Below are 19,555 nucleotides of genomic sequence, written 5' to 3' on the forward strand. Positions count from 1 at the left end.
TTTAAATGATTGATGGAAAATTCAAAGGGTTGCTGTTTGACACGTCCTATCCTCTATATACTTTTAAAGTGATTGAATCATTGAAATGCCTTTATATAATTTCTATATCTTTATAAATATTAGAGATTCACCACACTGTATCAAATATAAAGTGTAAAATAATAATGGTAAAAAGTAGCTATAAATATCTCTCGAGATGGATAACTTTTTTTCTTTTAATTTCAAAATAATATCTATTGAAAATAGGACAAAATCTTAGTTTTGTTCTCCATCCTCCTAGATGACAGCGAGATTTGTGGTGATGAGAACATCTAAGACTTGCAGAAATAGCACATTGGATTTTGCTGAGACGGGAGCTATTATATCGTTGGACGAGGCTCGGAGAAGCAAACAAGCAGCTTTCATGGCATTAAAAGTTAATGTTTTGTAGAAGTACAGAAGCAAATCATGAAACAGCATCGACCATCAGTTCATGTTTCTATTACAATTCCATCGTCTGCATTAGCTAAATCGAACTCATCAGGATGAACGACTTGACTCCCTCTTACAGTGGATGGTAGGGAACGTATCCTAGCGACGATTTGACACTGCTCACTATATCACTGCACCTGATCATCAGGCTCAGCATTTGGTTCGCTAAGTCCTTGTTCGCCATGCGCCTTCCTTCGACCTCGCCATGCTGCATATAATTCTGCGGCTGGGCCGCACCAGATGGAAGCCCACGAAGGGAAGACAGCGGCGAGGGAGCCACCCTGTGCGATGCAGGCAGTGGTCGCGGTGGAAGCGAAGCAGATGAGACTGGAGCCACCGGCGGCGGGGGTATGTAAGCAGAGTTATCCACAGTCCTTGAAGGATAGGAATGAAGCGTAGACAGTGGAAGCGCCAGCGGTGGTGGCGGCGGGAGTAGAGCTCCAGACTTTGTGGTCTTATTGATGACAGAATCTGAAGGTAGGAGGGAGAGGGGCCGTGCTTCGGCATCGCTACGACTGCTGCTGCTGCTTCCTGCAATCGCCGGCGACATCGCTGGCTTCCCGTCCACATTGTCCAACATGAATTTTACGCGGGGTGCCTCTCTACTGCTGCTAGGGCCAACGTCGTCACCGGGCTTCTTCAGGATGGATTTCAGCTGCCCTGCCTTCTGGTTTGGATTAGGTAACGCCCTCAAAGCGGTGCTCGAGCCGTTCCCGGGTCGGAACTGGACTCCTTCGGCAGGCCGTGACTCCAGCTTCTGACCTCCGGCATCAGCGGACTGCTCCAGCGCCTGTGCGTCGGCGTCGCGGAGATAGAAGTGTACTTTGCCCTGGCCAAAAATTTCGTTAACGCGGGCGTAGTTGAGGGCTGACTCCGCGTCGGACTTGAACTTGTACACCACCTTGCAGGTGTTGGATTTCCAGTACACGCGGGTGCCGGAGAGATCGAGCGGGCCGAACCGGGCAAACCTGGCTTTTAAGAAGGCGATGGACGGCAGCGTCGTCCGGGGTGGGAACTTCATCACGAGCGCAGTTGGACAGGGAACTCGAGGCGGGGGAGGTTCTTGCTTCTTGAGGGGCTTCATCAGCATTGCTGACGGCGTTGCGGCTGCTGTAGGTGTCGCCGGGGAGGCACTGCCTGCTTCCTTCTGGTTACGCTTCTGGCTGATCGCCGATTTCTTTTCACTGGGCGAGGCTTTGACTTTGACCAGTTTCTTTGGCCTCTTTGCACCCATATCCTCTTGGAGATCAGATGGAATGCGTTTCCGTCCAGCGACCACCGGATCATCGGGCCTAAATCCTGGCTTCGGTGGCTTCGCAGTGGCAGTTCCCTCCCTGCCCTCCTTCGCTATTTTCGCTGGAGCAATCTCCGCCGTCCCAACAACTACAACAGGCTCCTGCTGCTGCCGAGGAGGTCTGTCCGTTTGAATCTCCGCGACTTCAGCTTCACTGTGGAGCGAAAGGGACAAGCTTTTCTGGTACACCGTCGATCGGAACTTAAGGAAAACATGGAGCGCTACCACCGGAGCATCGCGGTCGATGCCATAGAAAGGGTTGAGTGCTAGTTCATGCAAGTCGGCCACCAGCTCGGGGAGCTGCAGGTTGCGGGAGCTCAAGTCAATCTCGGGAAGCTGAAAGGCGACGGGGAAGGACATGGTGGCACTCTCGACTCCATAGGCTCTCTTGGACTGCTCCGGCCCAATGCTAATTGAGGCAGATTTTCTATGAGGATCGTCATCTTTCGCCATCTTTACATGGTCAGGTAGCAAGTCAGCCCCGTCGCTCTGTTCCCTGCTCTTCTTTTTCATCTTCTTCTTAACATTTCCAGCATGATCTGTTGGGTCGGAGCTAGCAACATCGCGCAGGCGCTTTTTGATCTTCTTCACCTTTGGTATTCCACCGACGACGCCAGCGTCGTTCGGCTTCCATCCTTCCGTGAGCCGGACCAACAAGCCCTCCTCTTTAGCATCCGCAGCTACGTCGGAGACAGCAGGATTCAGCTTCCGGAACTCAATCACGCTCATCTGCGGCACCTGTCGAGGGCTAATAACAACGGGAACATCCGCCACCGAAATGTCCGGCCTCTGCTCCGAGACGAGAGGTCTCCCCTGTGCATGCAGGCCAGGTGAGGCTTGCGGCAGCTTGTCGTCGACGATAACGGAAGGTTCCCTCCTCTGGAGCACGTAGTCACCGTGTACCGAGGCATCCTGGAAGGCGAGACTTGGTTGGGAAGGGGGCTGCTGAGCGGCGGGGAAGAGGTTGTAGAAGGTGCGATAGGATTCGGTACGGGAGGTGAAGTCCGGCAAGGGAGGACCAGCGACTGAGGCGGTGGTGGAGAAATGCTCATCCCTCCGCTTCAGCACGTACTTGTTCTTTTTCGCAGATGGAGGTTTGGGCGCTTTGGGCGCGGAAGCGAGCTTTTGGACGGAACTTCTCTTTTGGCGGAGGGGCTCCGGCATCACTAGTTGACCGCTTAGAGGCGCGGCTGAGAAGAAACACAAATAGAAGAAGACGTCAGCAATACGACCGGTCAGTTGGTTCTGTTGCCTTTAACAAATAATTAGAAGTGATAGATTATTAAATAACCAGAGCAAACAATCAATCTGTTATGTATATAAAATGGTTGGATTAACTTAAAATTAAATTAATTAGAAGCAGATTAAGGCTAAGATAAAACCTAAATATATTTAGGTTGTTCGACACGTGCGCTGGAATTAATTAGAAGGCCATGTTCGTTTATTGTAGCATCAAAAATACTTGCGAAACAATTTCCCTTTGTTTTAAATTATTTATTTAGTATTGGATAAATAAAGAGAGTGGCTTTCGAAAGCCTGGAGCGGGTGGGGACAGGGCTGACCGCGGCCTCTCCTCTCCTCTCCTCTCAGGATATAATACAAGGAGTCGAGCCACGGACGCAGGAAAACACGCCGCAACACCTGTAGATAGAACCCTAGATAAACATACGGAGTCTCCAGAGGAAGTAGCCCAACGCTAAACTTTCAGAGACTCGTTCCTGCTCTTAAACCCTAATGAAACTCATATTTCGTCCTGTAATAATGGGCTACCTGGAGCTTAAAGTCTTAATTGCACCATAAAGAAACAGCAATCCTAATGCTATTCTGTTGTGAATTAACAAATTGTGCCTGCACATCCAATCTTCCAACGACGGGTCACTATCCACTGAACCTATCTTTCAAGCAAAAAAAGCATATCTGAACAGTAAAGGAATAGGGATCGACGTCTATTTTTTTTTCCTTGTAATAATCATAGAGTCACCAAAAGGCTAAAATGAAGGATGCAACCACACTAATAGAATTAAGATTCGTTTAAGAAACTAGGGTCAAAAATAGGAAATTTCCCACATGCTGCGCAACCAGCCTGACTCAGATTTCATTCAAAAGCATCCAAAAATTTTCATTCAAGTTTAATATGTTTACGGTTTGGACAGGTTAAAATAGGAAAAATCATGTTAGGTGTTTTTTTCCTTCACAATAAAAGATGATGGGATTGACAACTCTACCACAATCTACTAAGACTCAGGAAACTTTCTCCACATACATGATTCTGTTCCCTGTTTCAGAACTTAAAAAACCAAGTTAGACTGTGAAGATACTTATGGTGATCGCTCATTCCGATCAAGTTTCCAAAGAGATATTACCCGAGATGGGTGATTTTGTTATACATTCTACAGGTTGACAACTGAAAATAAATATTAGATGGCAGACCTGTTCAACCAAATTAGTCAGTAGCTTGTTAAATTTTCATTAGTAATCTTTCGGTTATTACTAACAAATTAGTCTGTAACTTGTTAAATTTTCATTCTATAGTTTAATAGGTGCTTCCGGATCCCTATCTATACAAATTCCTAGTTCTAGATTCCATATTTGAAAATCTTGTCCAGAATATTTGTTATTCGAGGTCTCAGGGAATTTGGAACTATATTGCATCATAGAACCAAATAGTATGAAATGTGTATAAAAAATTCATATGCTCTACGATAGGAAAAAAAAATCCAACAAGAAAATAAGTATGCTTTGATTTCCTTGCTAGCTTGGAGGAGCTATCCTGTGCAAACCAAGTTGCACAAATCAACAAAAGGAAAAGCAATTTTGAATTGGGAGAAAATCAAGTTGCACAACACAAGATGAAAAACTATAAACCAGGTCGATGGAATCTCAGCATTTACAATGTCAGTGAAACAACAATGCTTTACGATAATTTTTATTATATTTGCCCAATAAACTGCACCGAGCAATCTGAGAAGGGGATGAATCATAATCATAGAATCAAAAGGGTCATTGCAATCAACAGCATGGATTGATTGACCACTTTTGGTTAAATGTCTACTTTACATGAAAACAAGTTAAAAAAGAAAAAGACTAGAAACCAAGCATCTGCCTTCCCTGATGGCTGAAAATGATTATATGCGTGTGATCGCATTGTAGCTTCCCGATACAATTTTGCATATTTATGAATGTTTCATCCTCCAAAATGCTTGTTTAAAATAACAGCCATTGAAATTACTCAAAATATTCAATTTGAAAACTGGAAGCCTAAAAAACATTTAAACTGACGTTAAGAATCAGCCAACGAATACAACAAAAAGAAATATCAAAGGAAAACCCATCGACGTGAAAGAAAGAGAGAAAACACAAAGCCGTTAATGGATTAGAAAGAATAATATACCAAATAGAAGATTTTTTTAGTAGTCAGAAACCACTAAAATGGACTAACTATTGGTCCCGTGAAATCAGTTACAATAACTAAATCTGAGACAAAAAAAGAGTTTAAAAATCTCCCATTTTAATGAGTAAAATATAAATATTGTGTTGGACTTGGATTAAAAAGATACGCTAGAGGGCAACTAGAACCCATTTTGATGTGCAACATTTTTTACATAATATCATTTGAAGCTTAATGAGATGTTAGAGCTTTTTTGTGTAACAATGTGATGCTAGACTTTGAAGAGTGGAAATTTCCTGTGTCAGTGTCGTTTGTTCAAAATTTCTTAAACTGTATCTAGTTGGCAATGAGTTCAAAGGAATGTTAACATTTTTTTCAATCAGCAATGAGTTCTATTTTTTTTTTTCATTTTGTTGTTTCTTTTTATTATGAAGGTAAGGCTATCATTGATCCAGATAATTTGACATTCCGTTTCTGCCCTAACATACAGTCATTACTTCAAACCCCAACGACCACCTTTCACAATATATTATGACATTATACCACCACAACAGCATGTACTGAAAGAAATGAGTAGCATATAGCATAATAGTGAAATCAACAGACATCCATGACAAGCATCTATAATATTCCAGAGTCTGCTTAATGTAAACCATAGCCAGGAACCAGGCATAAAAATTAACTGGTTTAAAGATATCAATTGCACCAGTACCATGAAATTACACAAATGTAAATACAAATTATATCCATGTGACAGCCTAAAAGCAGGGTAACAAAAAAGCATGCAATGATTAATACCTCGGGGGCAAATCTTTCAGGATGATCTAACATAGACCCAGTCAGAGATGGCCGTACTGGTTCGACACCAAATGCTTGTGCATATGTCTCATCAAATTCTTCGAAGATGGCACGGCGGTAAGCAAGCATCTTTGCCACGTTCTTAATCTGATCTATAGCAGGAAAACTCTCTTCCAGTGGACACAAGGCCAACTGCTTTAGAAAGAAGAGAGATTGCTCAGGCACAAAGTTTTTCCGAGCATCCTCAATCTGCTTTGATGAGTAAATGCCCCATGGTTCGAATCCTGGGACATCAACATGAAAATATCCCGGGACACGTGCTGAACCAAAATTGGATTTATTCCGGCAGTAGCAAGCCAGACCAAGAGCCTCCCTGCGGCTTGCTTCATCGGCTGCCTCTTCAACTGCCTTAACAAATGGCCGCAAGGTGGTCTGTTTAGACTTCTCCTCATAGTGGGGGTCAAACGGGACGAGCTCAGCAGGGTCAAACCATCCGTAGCTGCTATCACCAAAGAAGGCTACCAAAACATGACCATCTCTTCTTGTTCTTCGAACAGAAGGCGAACCAAAAGCCTCATTGAACAAGTAACCAGGCCACCATGGATGTGATTTCACCTTTCCCCACACCATGTTGCCCAGCTCGAACCCATTCATCCAGTTTCCATCCGCCCTGTGCGGCACCCTCACCCCATCTGAAACCACAACCTCTTCAGAGGCACTGTCATCGTCGAAACCCACACTTTCTGCGAGAGAAAACTCATCTACGTCATAACCAGGGGCAGAAATCCCTTTACCAAAACGAGATTCAGAAATAATACCTGGATCCATCACTACTACGTCTCCGTGTGCGTCCTTGGAAGATCCAGAGAAACCCGCCTCGCCGCGATCTAAAACCAAGCCATAAGCCTCTTCCTTAAGCTCCACCGATTCGAGCTCCTTGAAAACCCTTGATTCACCAAATCCGCATCCAAAACCACGTCCATCTGTGTCTCGTTTCCATCTAGGGGTCCTTGCGAACTGTCCACCTCCATGTAAGGATCAGCGATAGCACAGCCGATCTTGACTTGGTCGGCGACGAAGGTCTCGATGAGAGCAGCGGAGAGTTCAGAATCGAGATCGACGACGAGCAATTGAGACTAGCCCTAGCATAGAGCTGGAAGAGACCTCCTTGCATCGAGGTCGAAAACGTAAGAATCGAGCGCCATGGCGAGAGGGAAGGAAGGCGAGAGGAAGCCCTAGAACAACGCTAAAGGAGAAGGGAGATTGGGAAAGCGAGTCGGCGGCTCGCACAAGGGTTTGCGTGATTGGCAGGAGATTTGAGGAGAAAAAAAACAAAAATGGAATGATCCGGAACTTGAGGAGGCCGTGGAGCAATCGGACGGCCGAGAGGCAGCCACTCGGCCCATCTCACGCCTGTCTTGCTCTACCGTCATAGGCACGTTCTCGGCACGTGAATGAAAAATAGAAGAGACGATTTGTTTTAAGCAACTCTCATTGAGTAATTTACAACGCTCGGAACCTAACGCTTATTTATAAATCAACAACAATTTATTTTTCTATAAAATAATAATCTTTAATAAATTCTTAATTATCTAATTAAATTTTTAACGAACTAAATTCTCCGCTTCTTATTTCTAAAAGATAAAAACTAAACACTTTTTTTAAAAAAAAAATTCTATCAAATTATCAAAATTAATGACTTGAACAATTTTAAACATAATTAAAAAATTTAATTGTATTATTCTACTTAATTGAAGATAATTCAATACTACACCAAAAAAGTAGAATTCGTCACTCCAATTGTCCTACATGATCGGTCTTATGATCATCTGTGAAGAGGTAAATCAAAAAACTATAATTGACTACTATAGAGAGGACATTTTCACTATCAAATGCGAAGATGGAGCGATTAAAAATATTATATGTAAATGTAAAGGGAAGACATCTTGTTTATCAAATAATTATTAATTTATTTTTTAATTATTATTTTTTATCCTATTTCAATAAAAGATGAAAATTATCACTCCAATAACTCCATACGATCAGCTCTACGACCATCACAAAATTATCCTAAAATCCTTTCTAATCTTTTGCTAATCAAGGTCAAAGTTTCCAAGTGCTTGAATATGGCTAGAGATTTGTCCCCGGGGCAATAAAATCCTTTCTAATCGTATTTGTAATAATTTTTCTCAAGGATCAAAGTTTCTGGTGGTCGGTGGGAAAGTGCTGTGCTACTGGGATTATCATTTTTTTTAATATGGCTAGAGACTCAACCCAAACACCTAAGTAATCTTCTTTACTTTAGTTTTGTATTTCATTCTCGTTAAGACGTGTGAATTCAAGTGATTATAAAGAAGTCGACCTCATTACTTTTAGTGTAGACAACACCATATAATTGAATTTATATTTAGATGTATCTATATTTTGATATATGACAAAAGAGTTCAAAGTTAATTGTATAAATTTTAACTGATATGTTAAGTGTGTAGGTGTAAAAAATGTAATACAAAAAGTCTTAGTGAGTCACAATGATCAAACACTAAACAAAAGGAGAAAACTTGATAGATCAAGAGTACTAGATACTAAGTAAGAGAAGTCCTAATGGACTAGGAAAATTAGATATCAAACAAAGGAAGTTCAGATGGGTTAACAAATTAGACATCTAACATGACTCAAGAACGGTGAGTTGCTATTTATTTTATGATCCTATGACTAAGTCGATTTTCGAATCAAAAAATGCTCAATTCTTTGAGAATGTCGAGTTTATAGGGAGAGATATAATTTGAAGAAGAATATATTGATATTTTTACAAGTGTTATTCTTGATCATGTTCAAGACACAATAGATCAAGACAACGTCAGAGAACCTCTAATTCAAAATTTATTCTAAAAGAACAAACTCTACTATCTTAAGAACTCATGTCATTAAAAAAATCTACTAGATAAATGAGAAATACAGTGTCAAATGATTACATTGTACTTTTGAAAAATATGAGATTGACATTGGAGTGATGGAAGAAGATCCAATCAACTTCTATCAAACCATACAAAATTTTAATTCTCAGAAGTGGATTGATGCTATGAATGAAGAGATGAAGTCCATGAAGAATAATGACGTCTGATATCTTGTCCCATTGGTAAAAGATGAGAAGTCCAATGATGCAAATGAATATTTAAAGTCAAAAGGGCTTCTAAAGACAATATGGAGAGGTACCAAGTTTGTCTTATCGCAAAAGGTTTTACATGGAAAGAAGACATCGACTATAAAAATATTTTCTCACTTGTTTCTTTGAAGGACTTTTTCAAGACCATAATGACATTGGTAGCTTATTTTAATCTTAAGTTACATCAGATCAATATCTAGCCACATTCCGCAATGATGATATTGATGTGATAATTTATTTGGTGGTACTAGGAAACTTTATGTCAAAAGATTTAAATAATATAATTTACAAATTTAAGCAAATTCATCTCGTTTTCTTTGAGATGAATTTGATCGATGATTTGAGATGAATTTGATATTGTATATGCCATAAGTTTTGTGGATGCAAGTATAATTTTCTTTTTTAAGAATGTAAATATATTACAGAATTAATAAGAGAATATACATCCCGGAGTTCAAACATTGAAACTCATGAGTTAGGCCTTAGAACATCCTATTAACACTTGATACATTACCCTCAAAATTACATTGATTCCAAGCTTGCCAAATAAAATAATCATGCATAACATCGCAAAAAATAAGATTTGCACTTGTTTAAATTGTATATGTATCCCTTACAATATAAGAAAATCAAAACCTACATAGTTCTCTTATCTTTTACTCTTACATTAGGAAGTGACGTTATTACTTACTTTCATATAGTGTTAGTTTCTTTGATATTAAATTCTTCTACTTAGTCGTATGAAAGTTGCATCTAAAAAAAAATCTTGAACCATTATGAACTGTGAGACGAATCGTAATCGGATGTTTTGAATCATAATCATCTTTAAAGGTTAAAGGTCAACATTCTTGAAATCGTCGAACCGAACAATCGAATCTAAACCATCGCTTTTGAATAACCATCGATTTTGAATAATGATCGGGTCTATTTATATGTAAAATAATTATATATTATAAGCTATCAGAATTAAAATGATCAACTAAGATTTTGAATATCTGACCTTTAAGGTATTTGAGTTAAAATAAAAAAAAATACCAACAGATAATAAACAGATAGCCATTTTCTATTCTCTCCTAAATCACAAGGTTGCTGAGAGAACATTGAAGAGGTTAAAAAAATAATGGTGATCTAATTTGACTGACCCAACAGGAAATTAGAGTTTTAGATTCAAGTAGGCTTTAGTATATTTATTGATTAATTTAATAATTAAATAAGAAAGATTTAGGATTTTATATATGATAGTTTTAACAAAAGGATAATCATGCTCTTATTGTAACAACTAGCCCTTGTTACCACATCAAAGACTAGTTTTTGCAATGTAATCTAACAAATTAAGACAACTACACATCCATGTCGTATCAAAATTACCAAACTTGGCATCTAGTTCTGGCATAATTGGAAAAGGGCAAAAAAAAACATAGATATACTGTAATGATGCTTCTTCTCAAACACTATAACAGGCGGCTAACTATGAAAATTTTATATTCATAACAGAAAATTGATTTAAAAAAAAAGGCTACTATGGTGGCAGATTCTCACAAATGCTCAACATAGTGATATAGTGGGGCAAATGCAATTTGAACCGGCTAGCGATTTATCGGACTCGCACTCTTCCCTTATCTTTGTGATCATCCCTGGTAGAATGAACTGTATCAAACTGTTTTGATTGAACAGAGTTGCGCACACTCGCAGCCAGTTGCTTCTTTCTCTTTAGTAGGCCTCCAGCAGCAGGATCGCCTAATGGTCCTGACCATGCAGTTGTTGGTCCCTTTTGGTAGGGAAATATTGTGCTGAATGAAGCATCTGAATTATCAAACGAAGCATCCACATTATGGGAAGGGTCCAATGGATATCCAAGAGCACCGTCCTGGTGTGGAGGAGGGAATTTTTCGCTCTTGCTCTTCGCATTTGCTTGAGTAAGAAGACGCATTTTCTGTTAATACCAAAAGTAGCTGTGAGGTTTAGATCCAATCCTTACAAGAATGTAGTCATATGAATCACCACTAGAGAACTGGGACAAAATGGCAATAACCGTTTGATTTGATGAATTATTCACCTTTTTAGAAAGCTAAACTGCAGATAATATTAATACGAAGTTTTAACTAATTTCATACCAATTTGCATCGTTGATGTAATGAAAGAAAATCTACTCAATGCCAATAATGTATACTAACCCCATAACATGAGATGCCAAATTTCAGAATACAACTGGGCAAATTGGGGAAACAAATACAAGACAATTAGCAACAGAGAAGGCATCTAATGAGCACTTTCTCATGATAAGGACTAATAAATCAGCATCAAGCAATGCTCTGTAACAACATGGTAGATGGCCAAAGAAACTGGACCCAAACATATAACATTGAACTGATTATGACAACCTGGTCTACTCTGACTTTTCCATTTCTGCTAAAAGAAGATTCCATTCACCATGTATAGCTCCAGGAGAAAGGGATATTTAGTAAGGAAGTGACTTTCTCCATTGCAGCCTTAACAGGTAGGTTCTAACCACACCTACTTTTATTTTATTTCAAACCTAATTGCTCAACTTGTTAGAGGATGACTGGCTGCCACTACTTTCACATGCAACTGTGCATAACCATTGTTTCAATGCTCAAAAAACAACTCAGGCAAGATGGTTGTTTTCATTTCTGGCTTCTCTTTTTACCTTAAGACGTAACACAAATAAGGAATTTAATTTTTTACAAAATTAGTTTGAAAAAATTTAGCAGAAAAGTTTATCAAGGAAATTTTAATTAGGTAACTATCTTGTTTAGACAATATCAACTTATTACAACTTTAATTGAGTGCCTTTTAGTATTGTTTTTTTCTCAGAATATTTTAATTTATTTTAAATTTTGTTTGGATTGAAAATTTTAAAATCACATCAATCCCACATGTTAATCATCTTTTGCATAAAAATATTCTTCTTTATGAGTTTATTTCTACGTGAGATTGTTCCATTTTGGTGCTAGTATCAGACCTAAACCATGATTCACCTTAATATCCTCTTTTATTCTCTCTCCTACCTTTGGTGCCCAGATTCCTACTGGTTCTACCCTCACCATGACTTCTGCATCCTGCCCGTCTTCATTGTCACACACTCATGCAAGGATCCAGCTCATACAATCTCTCTACCGCAATAATCATCAAGTTCCTTGTGCGCCTAGCTCCCTTTTTCCCATAATCCTCATCATCCAACCAACACAGCCAGACTTGCCTTTCTTTGAATGTTGCTTTCCTGATCCTACCTGCACAATCCACTGAAGTGACACCCTCCCTATGTGCCACCATCTCCATCTCCTGAAGAACTCAATGGAATCAACCCCTCTTCTCTAAGGAAATTCTCTTGGCCTCCTATAAAACCTAGAGCAAGCATACCTTTTGCAGGCTTGCAAAGTAGACCCACAGCAAGTCCTTCTTGTTCTACAACACCAACACCAGCACATTTGTAGCAGCCAATGATCTGTTTTTCCTGCTTCCTACCACTTGCTCCTGCATAGGATTTCCTTTCCTGCTTGATGTGCGAATAGGAAACCTCATGTCTGATTCATGTTGCCCACTACTTGAGTGAAGGTGTCCACTAGCCAAAAGTGCTCAAGTGTTCCTTTTTCGTTTCTCATACACAGCCTCTTCTGCCTAATTTATAATTGTGCCACATACAAACCTCAACCATGCAGAAGAAGCCACAACAGACCAGATCTATTACCCAATTTTGGAGAAACACCAAGTTTGCTCACCTATGTACTATTTCCCCCCACCAAATCCCTCCTCTTCAAGCCTATTTCAACATCTCTCTGCTTAGACCTAGTCTATGGGGATGGATACTCCCTCCATGACTTGCTATCTTAGATCTGCACAGGAACCTCCTGCAAGCACTCAACTTTAGCTTTATCTTCACCTCACACCATCAACAATCTCACCCATCTGCTGTCTGTTGGTCACAATGAATCCACCAGCAGCACTATGGCTATTATGGATGTGCAACATCACTTTCTCCATGTCATCAGTTTCATTATTTTCTTAATCATTGAGAATGGCAAAGTAAAGTCAAGACTTAATTCCTTGAGGAACATAAGAAAAATTAAGTTGAGAATAAAGTGAAAACTTAATTCCTTAAAGAAAAGAAGAAAAATTAAAATGCAATTATTCCTCATCATTAGAAGGGTCATTAAAGAAGAATATCTGGAAAAATTATGCTTCTTGAAGGTCAGACTCAGAAAGCTCAGTGAAAAGGACATTCTAATTGAAGTTACAGACAATTTACCTAGAGTCAACCTCTTAGTGAAGAAAAATAATGCAAATTAAAATTTTAATGTTTAAACATTTTAGATTTTAAACAAGTTTAATTCAATAGATTCTTTGTTTAGTTAAGGTAGTTTCTGATTTACTAGTTAGTAAACTGGGGGTCTCTTCCAAGTTTGATCAAGTCTTAAAAAGGGTACCAATCTCCTCATGTCAATATTTTTCTCATAACAATATTCCGAATTTTGTTCTTTGCGTGAGATTGCTAGATTTCACTAGAACTAAGAAGTATATTATAGATAACTAAATAGGAGAGTCTGTTTATGTGTGCCCACAACACAACAATGCAGTAGTATGTAACAAGGGACTTGCAATGTAAAAAATTACACTATAAGTAGAGGGTCGATGGCATCAATTTATATACATTATTCAGAGCATGTTACCATGACTTCCATTTAATTCATCTATAAATGTCTCAAACCAATATCAAGCTAAGGTCTCCATCATGGAACTTCTAACCAATCACTTGCTGCTAAGACTAATTTTTCTGCTGTGGCTCCAGGGTGAGATTGGCCTTAGTATAAAAAGGATATTTACGTAAATATACCAAGTAGCTAAACTTAAGTAAAAAATATTTTTACTTCTCAATATTGTGACAAATCCATTGTTGAGAACCATTACAAAATCAAGCTAAAGATTCAACATTAAGTGTGCAAGTTCTAAAGTTTTGGTGATCTACTTGGCTTGTCGTCCAGGATCTCGTATTGGACAAAGAGTCCACCAGCTCAGCCATGCCAACTTAAAGTCTAGAGAATGCCTATGCTATACCCTGCTCAACTCATTATTTATGCTCAACTCATTATTTCATGCTTTTGCTTGAAAAGTGTAAGAGTATGGAAACTATCTTGGGTAACACAAACAATGATTGAAATGACATGCTAAAACTCAAGAGAATAATAATAAACAGTAAACAGAGTAGAACTATTAGGCTTTTGACATACATCAATATTTGCTTGGAGTTCAGCATTAGCTTCTGGAGCAGGAACTGCTCTAGGAGCTCGATCACGTGTGCGTATCTTTTGTGATCCATTGGCTTGGGCCTTTCCACCAGCAGCCCTCAACCTGCATTAGTAGATTCAATTACAACAAAAAATATATGGAGGAATTATTTTTCAATATATTGGAAACACTTATGATAGAAATTGATGGATGTGTGTTATATGCATTCCTAGGCATATTCACAAAAAACAACTGAAGGATAAGAGAATCATTTAGAAAACAACTGAAGGATAAGAGAATCATTTAGCAAATAAAATTTGTGTTCAAACTGTATAACTCATCACTAAATGATGAAAAAAAAAATTAGGTGCCATTAACTTTTATGAATCATCCTAGAGCAATCTCACTTGTTATTTAATAACTTAGGCTAATTTTGTATCAAAGAACCTTCATTCTGCTCTTACAACCCATGCAAACAAAATAATACAGACACAACAAACATAGACCTCCTTCATTTCCTTGTAACAGAATACAGTGAGATGTTGTATGAAGATGTAATTAGATAATTTAAAGACAGGTTGATGCATTGTGTTAAAATGCTGTAACCCACGAACATGATGGTCTGGGTCAATCAAATACCTTCTGGCTTCTTCATCTCTCATTTTGGCATCCATCTCCTTGCTTGGAGGATATTTTGGAAGGCTCGAAGGATCACAAGCATACGGTTCTGTATTAAAAAACTAAAAGCAAGTAGAAGAGGTCAGTCAGTGACAGACAATCAATGTACAATAGAATTTTTAGTTGTGCAGAGAAACATAAGTGTAGTATTCTGAACAGATATAATGGGATGCATTGGCCCCAACAAACTGAATATCGGGTCCCAATCCCTGTTTAGATTTGGCAATTTGATCCTTCACAACTGAAATCCTAGCAAATGTAAGTTCTTTCATTTCAAAATTTCAGAGAAATTAATCAAGATAGAAAGAAACTTTGCATTACCAACTGTTTGATGCTAATCAGGATGTTCTATTATTAGATGCAAAAAAAAAAAAAAGAAGAAAAAAGTTCTAGAAAGCACAACTACACTGGCCTTTCATCAATTTACAGAGTTATAGCACATATGTCAAAAACATATACAAGTTGCAAATGCTAACCCTGATCAACAAGGATTGCACTTTTTCCTAAATAATAATAATAATAATAATAAAACCAGCTTCAATCTCTATCAGTTACAAACAGTGACTCCTATTCCTAAACCAAGAAACACTAAACAAAGGGCATATTAGATGCTTAGCTGTTAAAGCACCTAAATTCATCAAATTGATGTTTCATCAAGAATACAGCCAGACTTTCTATATCATCAGACTAAGCCAACGCCTGAAGTATTAGTTCTTCTATGTTCAAAGCTCGAAGTATTAGCACTTCTATGTTCAAAGCTTTGAAGTATTAGTACTTCTATGTTGATTTTCCATTTCTACTTTACATTCATATCAAAAACTCATCAAGTAAAGGCTTCATTTACCACACTTCTAATGTAAACTAATCAACATGGTAACATTTACACAAACCAATTGATGTTAAAACTGTTCATGCTGCATTATTTCAATGATGCAAAAATCTAAGCCAAAAGATCAAGTTTTAAAACTACATGACATAAATAGTCATTATTTGATTGCAACTAAAGATTGTGCAATGTGCTCAAAGTAATCAAGAACAAAAAATTCATGTACTTATGAAGCCATACAGAATGCATAGCTCAAAGCTTATGTGATAAGAGAAAAGCTAATTAAAAATAAAAGATGTTACCTCACTATTTAAAGCAGCTGTAGCAGTTTGACGTTCAGCTGGATCTATTCCAAGAAGAGTTTCAACCAACAGCAAAGCTGATTGAGGGAAGTCTTTAAATGATTCTCTAATGCAACATTTATAAGGTTGCTGAGGTTTAAATATTGTAGCATGTGGTAGTTTTGACTTCTTCCAATATTCTTCTGAAGGAGAGCCGCATAGTTTGAAAATTTTGTGCAACTGTTCAACCTGATGATCATATTTGATCTTAGAGAAGACTTACAACAATCTTTATGCTAAAATTAACTCCTAAGGATAAACAAACCAAAATTTGACTTGTCACGGATGCATCAAACACAAGCAAATTCGAGGTTGAAATATGAACATGAATTTCCACACCCAAACACTTTACAAACTGGTTTCTTATTAATTCAAAAAAGTTACCCACCATACCATGAAGCTAATCGACTCATGCACTCTGCTTCCAGAAGCAGTATTTTATTTCATTGCAGCTGTGTTTTGGTAAGTCATTTATGTACAACTCAAAACTCCTACATTTTGGACATACAAATAGCTTACATTGATACTAGAGGCATCTACTGTCATAAATTGTAGCCCTCATTACTGTCTTAAAGTGATCCTGAACTATCTAGCAATAAATAATTGCAACTTCAACCTAATCCAACATGTTAATACTGATTGGATCTCCATTTTTCTTCTATGGTTGAGTGATCAAAGTGACCTTTTGTTCTTGCTTGTTATAAGATTTCTTTCTTGTGGATACAGTAAGAACAATGTTAATCCTCTTTGATTGTATGAGTGTTCTTACAAAGTTTACAAATTTAGGTGCCACTGGAACTGAGTGACTATGACTACGAGGTTGTTTTTGCGACTCGAACCCGTGACCTCAAGGTCATATGGAAACAACTTTACTATCGCGCCAAGGCTCCCCTTCAGCATAAGAATCCTTTTATTCATAAATAATACTTTACTGAACAACGAATAGTTTATGTTCTTCGACAATTTATAGGATTTTTTTTACAGATACAACAATCAAAGAACAATCTCCTTAAGTAATATAGAGAACCACACAAGACTAATGAGCATCATTGGGTACGCGTTCAAAGTGCCAAAACGTACCTCAGTCCTCCCAGGCATAATAGGCTTCCCTGCCAGCAATTCTGCTAATATACATCCAGCACTCCATAAGTCTACGCCAGCAGCATAATCAGTGGCTCCAAGGAGCAGCTCAGGAGGACGGTACCAAAGAGTAACTACCCTGCTTGTCATAGGATGCTTGCGATCAGGATCAAAGAAAGTAGCCAAACCAAAGTCCGCAATCTTGAGTAACCCTTCGTTGTCGAGTAGGAGATTTGAACCCTTAATGTCACGGTGCAGCACACCATTGTTGTGACAATGCTCCAATCCAGACAACAGCTGATGCATATAGCACTTCACCTGCGCAAAGCCAAAATTCAAACATGAACTACAAGAACGATCACGCTTTGATTAGAATCGAACCTGAGGCACTGTGAACTTGATGGTCGGGCTGGAAATAAGACCAGCGAGATCATGCTCCATGTACTCAAAGACCAAATATAAACTACAAGACATCCTGGAAGTCACCAAGCCCTCCAGCTTCACGACATTGGGATGATCCAAATGCCTCAATATAAGAATCTCTCTCGCCATAAATTTTACGCTCTCCGGCTCCATAATATCGAACCGGACCTTCTTCAAGGCCACGATTTTGCCAGTCAATGTGTCTCTAGCCTTGTAAACATTACTATATGTTCCTTGTCCAATCTGAACAAGCAAAGAAAATGGTCACAATTAGTAATTAAACGAATAAAAGATGAAAAAAAAAGGGGACTAGAGGTTCACAGAGGAATTTTGCTCTTGCCTTGTCGATCTTTTCAAAGGAATCAGCCCGGCGAGGTGTCCATCCCTGGAGGGCCTCCCCGGCGGCCTTGGCAAGCCAGGGGGGCCAACCGGCGGCGACCTGCTCGCCATGAAGATGCCCCGAGGGGTTACTCAGCCTAGGGTCCGGCCTCGATCGGCGCCTCCTTGGCTGCCGCTCCCCAGCCGGCCTCTCTACCTGCTCCTTCTCCTCCTGCCGGGCGACAGCGTCGGGCGCGTCGATGGAGGTCTCGACCCTAGGGAGGGAGGCCTGGGACTTGCGACCAGAGGCAAGGGGGCCAGCCGCAGCAGTCCTCTCCTTCTCCCGACGGCGGCGGCCGAGGGAGGCCGGGGAGGGGGGAGTGGAGGCCTCCTTGGCTTGGACGCAGCCCATGGCTCAGCTTTCCGCCGCCATCCCACGGTCGCGGGCAGATCGAAGCGCCGGCGAGAGAGGCGATCCGAGGATCCGCTACCGTGTCTACCGAGGGGGACGGAGTCTTGGTGAAATAAGCTCGGTGACAGGGACTGAGGCGGTGAGATGTTTCGCCCAAGTGGCGTGCTGTAAGGAAGAAGGCAGAAGGAAAGCAGGAAGGAGAGGAGAGAGAGAGAGAGAGAGAGAGAGGCGAATAACGTTGAATTGAATTGCTTATGCGGGAGAGAGATGGAATTGATGAGAATATCGTTGAACCGATTTACTGCATTTATATACTAAAGGAGATTTGGACTTTCCTAATTCTCAAAAATAAATTTCCATTTTTATAAAATATTTACTTCAAATTTACATGGCGATTTACGTGCACACCAACTAAATATAATTTAATATTTCGTTTTGACTTAAATCTTTTCGATTTTAAAACCACATTAAAAACCGAATAAGCCAACTGCAAAATATAAAATCGAAATAAAAAGAAGACTAATTTGAAAGGTCATTTTAAATATAAAAAAATCGAATACCACTACAATTTTTTATCTTTTATCATTAAATATTTTATTATTATCGTTAATTCATCTAAAATAATAACGTGGTGAAACAATTAAAGTTTTAAAGGGTTAAAATTTTCCAATTTTAAAATTAAAAAATAAATTTCAAAAAAGTAACCTTTTTACTGGTGAAATGATTTTTTTTTTCATCCATATTTTATTGAAAATGAAATTTCAAATTTGGTTTTTGAATTTTATGGTACATTTAGTCATGCAAATGATTTTTTTATGTGTATTTCCATAAAAAAAATTATGTTTGACTGCAAAAACAAAATAATTTTAGTAAATGCATCTACATTATACTTAAATACTTTATTTGATTCAAAATTAACTATTGTTTTTATTTAATCCTTTGAATATTATATCGGAGTGCTCCAATTAGATAAGTTGGATGGAACTTGAGTTAGCTAATTGAGCTAGGGAGGTTAAGTAAATCGAGTAGGCTAGATGAGTTGATTGGATTGATTCAGTTGAACAGGCTAGTCATTCTAATTGGATTAGATAGATTGAGTTAGCTAGGTAGCCTAGTTGA

The 19,555-nt window shown here is 38.9% G+C and overlaps 2 protein-coding genes across 2 annotated transcripts; both read right to left on the reverse strand.

The window, feature by feature from the left end:
* Nucleotides 1-392: 392 nt before the first annotated feature.
* LOC141820220 (PWWP domain-containing protein 1-like) lies at nt 393-7,229 on the reverse strand. The gene is given in 5 exon segments (XM_074707507.1): nt 393-2,955; nt 3,496; nt 5,952-6,694; nt 6,770-6,940; nt 6,943-7,229. Coding segments are annotated over 5 exon segments (3,366 nt in total). The 5' UTR covers nt 6,983-7,229; the 3' UTR covers nt 393-544.
* Nucleotides 7,230-10,467: 3,238 nt separating this feature from the next.
* On the reverse strand, nt 10,468-18,655 carry LOC141820248 (putative serine/threonine-protein kinase At1g54610). Its single transcript, XM_074707539.1, has 7 exons — nt 18,047-18,655; nt 17,665-17,949; nt 17,284-17,601; nt 16,165-16,392; nt 14,998-15,098; nt 14,361-14,481; nt 10,468-11,047 (listed from the first exon to the last, which is right to left on the reverse strand). Exons 1-7 carry the CDS (start codon nt 18,434-18,436, stop codon nt 10,709-10,711), a joined length of 1,782 nt encoding a protein of 593 aa, XP_074563640.1. The 5' UTR covers nt 18,437-18,655; the 3' UTR covers nt 10,468-10,708.
* Between the last annotated feature and the right edge of the window lie 900 nt (nt 18,656-19,555).

The sequence above is a fragment of the Curcuma longa genome, unplaced genomic scaffold (genome assembly GCF_044706935.1).
Source record: "Curcuma longa cultivar G26 ecotype Majalengka, Jawa Barat unplaced genomic scaffold, ITB_CL_G26_1.1 utg2798_np1212_758248_RagTag, whole genome shotgun sequence".
Lineage (NCBI taxonomy): Eukaryota > Viridiplantae > Streptophyta > Magnoliopsida > Zingiberales > Zingiberaceae > Curcuma > Curcuma longa.